Source organism: Eufriesea mexicana, unplaced genomic scaffold (assembly GCF_001483705.2).
Source record: "Eufriesea mexicana isolate 0111107269 unplaced genomic scaffold, ASM148370v2 scaffold4907, whole genome shotgun sequence".
NCBI classification, from domain to species: Eukaryota; Metazoa; Arthropoda; class Insecta; order Hymenoptera; family Apidae; genus Eufriesea; species Eufriesea mexicana.
Window position 1 is genome coordinate 479,360 of NW_016912862.1, and position 10,779 is coordinate 490,138.

Below are 10,779 nucleotides of genomic sequence, written 5' to 3' on the forward strand. Positions count from 1 at the left end.
ACGAGTAAAAGATAAATAAATACAAAGTAACCGTTATATAAGCATGATACATTTATTAACTAATCAAAGTTCATTGTTATATATACAACACTGTAATAAACTTTAATAGTGTAATCTCGTAAGAATAATAATTATTTTGATAATATACGTAATTAAATGTTACATTTTGCCTCTGATTCAGTTCTTGTAAAGTGTACTGAATAATATCAAAAGAAAAAAGTGGTAAAATTAATCGACAATTCAATTTCATATCATTATGGAATTGTTTAAATTAATTAATTAGCATTCTATATTATTTTTAAGTGGTTTCCTCATAAATTGTCGTAACATTTTTACCTCAATTAAAATTATGTTATCACTCATTATATGATGCTGGAACTTTTTACATTAAAATGTATTTCATTGCAGTTAAATATTTATAAATTAAGAGAAATTTTCTTTGAACGCATTCTTATAATTTAAACAGCAAAGGCACATTAAAATGGCGGCTATCGAAGCAGGTTAAATATCGAGCGCTTTCTCAGAACGATATATCGAATGCGATCGAAATTCTGAACTACATTGCCTATCCAAAATTACAAGCCATTACTAGTTGGGTGTTGTGAGTTTGAATTCATTCACTTTCTTTTTCAATTCGTGGAAGTTATTATTTTCAGGAGATTATTATTATTCGGTGAATAAAAAATGACTGACGATAAGACGGAATTCGTAAGTATTAGGAATTATTACGATAAAGTATATGGAATGTATATAACCTCACTTTTTACATTACACGCTTTAAGCTGTGTATCAATTACATTAAAATACAGATTTTCGTAATTATGCACTGTTTTCTACTTATAGGACTGGGGAAATGAAAAATTACAACGTGCTCAGAAAACGGTAGATGAATCTTCTTATGATCTGGAAGCATGGAGTATCCTCATCAGAGAAGCACAAAACAGAGCTATCACAGAAGTAAGGCCAGTTTTTGAGAAGCTCGTCTCTGTATTTCCTTCTGCTGGTCGTTATTGGAAAATTTATATAGAACAAGAGGTAACATTACTATGATTTTAATTAACTCTGTTCGATAAACATAATTATAAATAATTATTATATCATTCTTATTCTATAATCTTCGTGACTGTTTCAGATGAAAATGCGCAACTTTGAGAAGGTGGAAAAGGTATGTTAACATTAATTGTCTGAGTTTCAAAATTTAATGAAAGCACTTTATATATTGCTAAATTTATAGTTATATGTATTGTTCAAAGTGTTTGTTTAAAATGATTCATAGTTTCCATTATTAAGCTTAAAATAAAACTATTTGGTGAACTTCTTTTACTATAGACTGTCAATGATATGCATGTTTATCTATTAATCAAGAATGGTTATAAGTTGGATGGATAAGATAATATAATTTCTAACTGAACCTTGATATTTAAAAAATTCTATCTTGGTTTTTTAGCATAATAAGATTACATTTAATAATGGCAGGATATTATTAAACCATTGTGATCAAATATTATCATACAATGTGATTCTAAGCACTTTGCATATTATATGAGGTGAATAAAAACAATATTTCACCATACATAAATATCTCATTGATTATAATTGATCTGTTGGTATATTTGGGAGGTGGTTTTCTTTGTTGAGTAATGTATATTTCAAAATATATTCAATGTAACAATTTCGATGTAAAAAAAGACAAATATGTATTACTAGTATAAATCAACTTACGAAGGTAACTTCCTGAATGTAACAGCCTTGTATTCCTTCCTGCAATACATTTTTTAGTATGCTTGGATTATGTTATTTAAAATAAAATGATACTCATATTACATAAAGTGTAGAAATCTTATTAAATACAATATGAAATAAAAGTATTATAAACAAATATTGAGCATTAAGATGATTGAAATACATTTATGCAAAATATATTTACCTCTTTGAATTTAATGAAAATTTTAATGGAACACACACTTGTCTCGATATTATAAGTAATTTTGAGACATTTGATATTGCTAGATGTTACATATTAGTAAATATGCTTTGGGAATTACATCATTCTCCTTCCCCCTGCACGATACTTGAAAAACATTTTCAAGTATTGTGGAATTTTTGTAGAGGTAGCATAAGGTGATGAAATGCTGAAGTATCTAATCATTTAAAATATTAATTGATTTTATGGCTATAATATTTAATGTAATTTCTCATACATAAGTAATTCTGTGTAAGTTCTATTTTTGTCACCTTATGTTGCTTCAAATTGTCTAAATTTTTTTATCATGTTTTGGGATCATTCATTTCTAGATCCCGCATAGGTCAATTATACTATTAACCCCACTTATAAAAAATAAATAAACGTTTTATTCAATGGGGTTTGTTTTATGTTACCTTTATAATCTCATATCTGGAAAATTTCTCTATAATTATTTTCAAATGAAAACATGTTTATGCAATAAACCATTCTCAATTGATGCACTGGTGCATTATTATTTCTCCCATTACATACAAATAATATTGTAGTAGTGATTGTATTAAAGATTACTTAATAAATTATTGAATTGTTACTTCCTGATATTTTGACGTGATTCTTATCGGTCTTATTAATAACGTTGAAATATGTGTTTTTAAAAAAGACTTGCCTGTAAGGGTAAGTAAGGTGGTAGATATGTAATGTTTCGTGTAACCACGCTTGAATGGGCTTCACACGGATGTTACACTGTTTCCTTATATTACCTCTAAAGTACTTGTTTTCTCTGACAGCTTTTCCAAAGGTGCCTCATGAAAATCTTAAATATTGAGTTGTGGAAACTTTACCTTTCTTATGTCAAAGAAACAAAAGCCAGTCTCGCAACATATAAGTAAGTATATATTTAAACAGGTTTTCAATACAGTAACGATATTAAGATTTATTACATAATACATTCATAGGGAAAAAATGGCACAAGCATATGATTTTGCACTGGACAAAATTGGTATGGATATACATTCCTACAGTATATGGAATGACTATGTTACATTTCTCAAAAGTGTTGAAGCTGTTGGTTCATATGCTGAAAATCAGAAAATTAGTGCAGTGAGGAAGGTAATAAATCATGTATTCTTGTTGAGCTATACAATGGCACGTTGTAACTGACTTATTTGATTCATTGGCATTGTTAATTGCAGGTATATCAACGAGGTGTTGTTAATCCTATGATAAATATGGAACAATTATGGAAAGATTATATGGCATTTGAACAAAATATTAATCCAATAATTGCAGAGAAAATGGCTATTGAGCGTTCCAGAGATTACATGAATGCACGGAGAGTTGCCAAAGAATTAGAAGCTGTAACAAGAGGATTGAATCGAAGTGCTCCTAGTGTACCACCGACTGGTCATCCAGAGGAAGTTAAGCAGGTACTTCTTAAACTGCATTCTAAATACTGTATCAAATGTTCAATCATAATAAATTAATATCATTGTACTAGGTTGAATTGTGGAAGAAATATATTGCATGGGAACGCAGTAATCCTTTAAGAACAGAAGATACTTCTCTAGTTGCTCGTAGAGTAATGTTTGCTATAGAACAGTGTTTATTATGTTTGGGTCATCACCCTGCAGTGTGGCATCAAGCTGCACATTTTTTAGAACTTAGCTCGAAAATATTAACCGAAAAAGGAGATGTAAATGCTGCGAAAAATTTAAGTGACGAAGCTGCAACAATGTTTGAGAGAGCAACAAGTACATTGTTGTCAAAAAATATGTTATTATATTTTGCACACGCGGACTTTGAAGAGGGAAGAGTAAAGTATGAAAAAGTACATCAAATATATCAAAAGTTCCTTGATATACCTGATATTGATCCTACACTAGTTAGTATTTATTGCTTATTTATATTAGTTATTATATGCAACAGTTTGAATACTGTTAAATGAAATATTATTTAATAGGCATATGTACAATATATGAAGTTTGCACGACGCGCAGAAGGTATAAAATCTGCTAGGACCGTTTTCAAAAGAGCTCGCGAAGATCCAAGATGTAAGCATCATGTATACGTTGCTGCTGCTTTAATGGAATATTACTGCACCAAGGACAAAAATATTGCTTTTCGAATATTCGAATTAGGTTTAAAAAAATTTGGAGATAATCCTGACTATATACTTTGTTACATTGATTATCTATCGCATTTGAATGGTAAGATAATTTTTTCAAAAAAAAATTTACATGACTTTCATATATCTGAAATTTAATTGCACTCAAATATTTTAGAGGACAATAACACAAGAGTTTTGTTTGAGAGAGTTTTATCGTCCGGTAGTTTAGAGCCTGAAAAATCGGTGTATGTAACAAATATATTTATTTATTCATATTATTAATAAATGTATGATAATTAATCATATACTTAATATTACTACATATTAATCTTGTACTTAACATTATTTTTAGTGACATATGGAATCGCTTTTTAGAATTTGAATCTAATATCGGAGATCTGGCTAGTATTGTTAAGGTTGAAAAACGACGTAGTGCTGTATTAGAGAAGGTATAGCGTGTAACTCTTAATTTATACTTTTTTGTAATTTATATAACTTTTTGGAATTTTATTTATTCTAGATTAAAGAATTTGAGGGGAAGGAAACAGCACAATTAGTAGATAGATATAAATTTTTGGACCTATATCCATGCACCCCAATGGAATTACGATCTATTGGATATATGGAGGTATCTAGTGTAGGAAGAAATACAGCTGGTGCATTACCGCGAATTCCAGATCCAGAAGAAGCTATAGCATCATTGCCAAGACCTGATATATCACAAATGATACCTTACAAACCAAAAGTAAATCCATTACCTGGAGAGCATCCTGTACCTGGTAAACTTCTTTTTTAGAATACTATATTTATTATTTTCTATAATAAATTACATAAATTCTTCTTGCAGGTGGTTCTTTTCCCCTGCCACCAGCTGCAGCACAACTTTGTACAATGCTTCCACCACCCGGTTGTTTCAGGGGACCATTTGTAGCTGTTGATTTGCTTATGGATGTTTTCAATCGAATTCAATTACCAGAGCATGGTAAGCTTATGAACATTATCATATAATTATTTGCATTCCTAATAAAATTAGAAAAATGTACTAACTACAGTGTTTGGAATTTTTGTTACAAAAGAAACTTATTTTATAGCTCCATTGCCGATAGCAGATAATGGATGTGACACAAAGTTGTTCGACCTAGCAAAGTCCGTACATTGGATCGTTGATGAAAGTAACGACGGGGTTAGTCTTGGATCCAAACGTAGAAGAACACGCTTAGGAGGTGATGATAGCGAAGAAGAAGACTTACCACCACCTCCAGCAAATGATATATATCGCCAAAGACAACAAAAACGGGTCAAATGAACGAAAAAGAGAAATATTCACCAGAGTTACGTATCGTCTCCACGTATTTTGGGGAAATTTGATACATGTTATCATATATTTTTACATTTTCTGTTTGTTCTGAAAGGAGGCGTTACCTACAAGAACAAACTTATTATTATTGAGAAGCGTACGTTACGTATATAGAAACAACTACTAAATTCCTTATGTGACACTGTGCACGATATTTTGAGTACTGTGTACTCAGAAATCCTATATTTACACTGTTGATTTCGTCTTTGTTCAAATGTGTTCATTTATATATGAAGTGTCTAATATAATTAATACGAGGACAAAATTGGAAACGTCCAATGGATTGAATTTGATTGTACTGTTACCTACGTCATTGTGTACCATAAATTTAGTATAAATATAAGATCAAGATTTAATTTTTACACCAGTGTTTACGACAATTTATACCAAGTATAGAAAAAAAAAACATTTCTCAGGCTATAGGAAATAGTGCAAGTATTTAAGAATAAAAGTAATTGGCGCAACGTTTATAATTTTATCGTAACAAAATAATTTGTTATAGTTGTAATGAAATTGTATAATTGGACCGGTTATTATTTAGAATAATTATTTTATGTGGAATACATATGCAATGTATACGAATGGATAAATGGCAATTTATTCTTTTCGTTTTTAGAAAGATTTATTTTCACCATGCAATATCCAATCAAACGTATTCGAATAAATAGTTTGTGCTTTTCATTCATTATTTCAATATTTGTACTTCTTTTTATAAAATGTATATACTATCCTAAAAAAATCACTAATGCGTCTATTTTATTATTTCTCACTTTTTAAAGCAAAACTATATTTTCGAATACACTTGTGCCACGCTGTATAGTTAAATTAATCTGTATAATTTAATGTACAGGACCAATAAATTGTCGTCATCCCATTGCAGTCTTTCATTAAAAAAAAATTTGTTCTATTCTCCCGAGAAAATTATCACTCATAATGTTCGCATGTCGATGAAGTAGGGTGTCGTTGGAGTTTTAATTAGTAGGTACAACTACTCAATGAAGGTGTAATCAAACTTTAATCACTGTAACTAATTCGAGTGGCTGGTAATGGTCCTTTCGGGAAACAATAAGGTTGATCTATACGGTGCGGAAATAATTGTTCTGTGAGGGTGTTCTGTAATTATTTCGAAAATTTCAAGAACATTTGAAATTTCCACATATAAGTACAGCTTTTGACAACTACATTTAGCTGCACGCTATTTAGGTTATAAATACGATATAAACCAAATGATTCAAATAAAAGGAAAAAGATATTTAAAAAGATCATCTAATTATTTGTTGTACAATACAAGAGACTAAGTAAATGATACTTCACAATTTATCGCTATGAGAATATCAAGAGTATGTAGTAGAAGCTTGCGGAATTAGGAGGAATCACTATACATAGCCATAAATCTTTGTACGTTTAGTACGTAATTGTAGCATAGTTCTACATCCATCTATCTTAAACGAAAATACCTAGCATTTGTATACTTCTCAAATTAGTTAAATAAGCAACATTCCTTCCGAATGTCTGAATTACGTTTCTATTGTTACAAAGCCATCAATGTTACCGAGCATATTTTGCATATTCGGAATAAGGCAATGCTTCGAAATTCCTCTTACAAGGACAGTGCAAGTCCATCGGGTCACCGATTTGGTTCAAATTTTGCAGGTTTATAGATCTTGTCATGCAGATTAAGAAAATATATCATTATAGTAGCAACTGCTCAGTAGTTTTTGAGATATTTATGATTAAAGTTTCATTACTCACATAATTATAGATTTATTTCTAACAACTGAAAAGTGGAGTCGTGTTCATTTCTAGTGGCGACGGTCGAGTATTCCTATACTGAAGGACCGGGGTTCGATTCCCGTCCACAGTTGGTAGTTTTCTCAATATATTTTTTATTTTGTATTTTTTTTCCGCCTATGAAAACATTGTATGTAAAAAATTGTAAATAAAATTTCTTAATAAAAAAATTTGTCTTTTACCCTTTCTTACGCTAATATATATTTATTTCTTAATAATGAGAATATTATGCAAGAGAAACAGTTTTGTATTGTAATCTTATTTACTACTAATTAATTATTAAATTAAACATCGTATAAGAATGTTGAGTATAGTTCCAACTTTGCTATGTAGCTAAAAATGTTCATGAATTAATTATAGAAACTTGGAAATTTATTAAATTTCTATTTCCGAATAAATACAAATTTTACCGCCTGTGATCAGCGCCATCTATGATTTGGGCTCAAAAATCAAGAAAGTGATAGGAATATAGAATGTGCAAGGAGGTCGTCTACACCTGGTCACGTGACAGCCAAGGACAGAGATGGGATAGAAAAGGATAGAAGGGCTGCGGCAGTGAAAAATTATTAATTACTCCATTTCTATAAACAATTTGTGAACTTTTATAATCTCATTGCAAAGCTGGAACTTCAAGCTACATTCTTATATAATTTTCGTAAAGAATTTAGCTCTAAATTGTTAGTTATTAATTTTTGTTTGATGGCGTCTATAATTTCGTAACGACGAGCATCACGACCTTCCGTGAAAATATTTAATACTAAACTAAACTAGAATCAAAATGTGATCAAAAGTTATATGAGAAGATTCGCAAGAACATTGTTTTTATAATGAGTGCATAAAGTTTCATAAATTAATTGCGTAAAGGATAGTAATTAATGAAAAACCAATGGCGTCTTCGACAACAATTCAAACACTGCGTAGAATAATAATTAATAATTAATTAATTAGGGACCAATCTATGTCGAAAAATATATTGGAAAGTTCTTAAAGGATCTGCCTTTACGATGCAATTATAAAAGTTCATAAATTAATTACAGAAATTGAGTAATTTGTTAATTTTCTAGTACCGAATCAAAATTCAAACGACAACGGTTCAAAGTTCCAGTCCAAACTCATAGATGGCGCTGATCGAAGGCGCTTGAATTTGAATCGGTTATTATCCTAATAAACTAATTCGGCAGTGGAAAATTAACAAATCCTGAGTTTCAGTAATTAAATCATGAATTTTTATAATTGCAACACACCCTCTGTGCAATAATTATTACAAATTAATTAATTAAAAAGGAATTAATTTATCTAGAATTACCAAAGGTGTTAAATGCATAAAAAAGATAAGTATGTATAATTTTCTTTCTATTTCAATTAAATCAATAGTAACTTCTGATAGAACAACCATAAATATGTAATATTTTATGCATAAGACCGCTATGATAATTCTAATATTAAAATGAATCAAACTCTTGGTATAAAGATTATGCTGTATCATTTATTCAATTACATTGTCAATACAAATCTTAATCTGCAATATTCATTGGATAATTCTTGCAGAGTTTACTTTCCTTGAAACAAATCTGCAAACAAAATTGCTCCATTATTCTCAGATGTCAAAGAATATTAGTTTCTCCAAAAACGTGTAATTTATATTTGAGATCTTTCTCCTACTCACTTTCTATATGCAGTTCTAATCATTGCTGTAGGAGAACTTTTATTCTGTAGATAAGTTGCATAATACACAGCTTCTATTCACAATTTCTTTTCCACTTCAATCGTACAGGAGTACTCGTGTTTTATTCAGTAATATTCGAATAAGCCTTTCCATTCAGTTGAGGTGTATACAGTGTCGTATAATCTAGTATAATTACTTTTTGTCTGCACTAATTCTTGAATTCACGACTGGTAAACCCTCCTGCTTCCATCATTGCATCTAAATCTGTATGTTATTCCACTTTGCCTCTGCAGCTGCAACACAAACAATCTCTGTAATGCTTCAATATCTGATTCCATAACATAAATCCTCACAAAATTAATAAAATCTAAGACTATCATCACATACCTATTTCTATTCCATGTCACTGGCTCTATAAGCTTACAGAAATCAGAATGTTTTGCCTCCAACTGGCTCTTCAACCTTGTTCTTGTCTCCCCAAATGGAATCTTCGATTGCTTTGCTTCACAAAAATATCTTGCATTCTCCGATTTCTGTCTTTAATACTCTTTTCGTTAATTTCATTTCCAATACTTTCTTGGACTACTCTTTCATGTTCCCTATACATAGATTCCCCAATTTTCTGTGCCACTCTACCAGCTTCTTGTTCCTCTCTACTAGTATAAGGTCCATTATTACACATATGCCCTACGAATATTTCTTCTTCGTTTTTATGAACTATTACTTCATATTGCTTGAACATTACTTCACTCCCATCTCCAGTTATCACATTTACTGACAATAAATTCTGTATCAAGTGTGGAACACAAACAATATTCAAGTATCTGGCTCTATTCTACCTTTTGCTTTAGCTTCCATGGAAATATTTCTTTACATTGATCCAAATTCTACTCTTATTTCTTCCTCTTTTTTCAAATATTCTAGTTTATCAACCATACGGCTCGTTGTTCTGGAGTCCAAAATCCATTATTCTGTTCCATTGTTCTCTGTCAAGAAGCACGTGTTCTTTTTTTTATCTTGATCTCCTTTTCTTTCCTTTATGTTTTCAAAATAATAGTCCAAATGATTTTTTCCAAATAATTGAACTTCTTACATGTCCCACTTAGAGAGTATACCTCTTGAGCCTCGTCTTTTCTTCTTAATCCTAGAAATTTTAGTGATTTCTATTCTAATCCGCCACAACTATTTAATTTCTTTGTTACCTTTGTTGTTTTTCCAACATGCATATGGATAATGTCTACTGGAATTGTATTTGAAACATCTCTTCTCCTAAGGTGTAAAGGCTACAGGCTTGCTTTTCCCCTTGCTTCCTTTGCAATCAGTTCAGCTTTGAGATAATGTATTCCCTTTTCTTCTTTTTGCCTTAACTCCCAGGTATTTGCAAATACACAATCTAGAAACATACATAAGATTTTAGTTATAAGCATTGTTTTTTATATCTTACACAACCTTACACGACTTTACACAACCAGGTTCTGCTATCACTAACAAAAGATGACATGTCTCACAACTATTTATCTACAACTGAAGGTTATGTTAAAACAAATACTTAAATTCTTTTGCAAGACGCACACACATTTCAATGCACACAACAAGCCTTCCCACGTTTTTCTGCAATCTTTTTTGCATTTCCGTAAATAAGTCGGCCAACTAATAAAGGAACAATTTGTGCTATCGAGTGACACCAAAGAGACCCAATCAAAAATCGGATTTTAGAAAAGCAAATCCGCGAGAGATAACGTCGCACCACGACCTGGAACATGCGTCCACTTTCGGCTATGTATACCGGAAAAAAACGACGAGAATCGAAAAAAAACTACTGATTCTATTAGAGGAGAACCAGTTCTATCGAATGATAATAAAAAATCGAAAACAGAAATCGATGTTTCAAAGAA

General features: G+C 30.7%; 1 protein-coding gene across 1 annotated transcript; it reads left to right on the plus strand.

The window, feature by feature from the left end:
- Positions 1-577: 577 nt before the first annotated feature.
- On the plus strand, positions 578-5,376 carry su(f) (cleavage stimulation factor subunit su(f)). The gene is made up of 13 exons (XM_017905924.1): positions 578-708; positions 844-1,035; positions 1,133-1,165; positions 2,752-2,849; positions 2,920-3,073; positions 3,157-3,390; positions 3,462-3,845; positions 3,924-4,170; positions 4,246-4,315; positions 4,423-4,519; positions 4,591-4,849; positions 4,918-5,052; positions 5,162-5,376. The coding sequence occupies exons 1-13, from the start codon at positions 685-687 to the stop codon at positions 5,374-5,376; spliced, it is 2,142 nt and encodes a 713-aa protein (XP_017761413.1). The 5' UTR covers positions 578-684.
- The last annotated feature ends 5,403 nt before the right edge of the window (positions 5,377-10,779 follow it).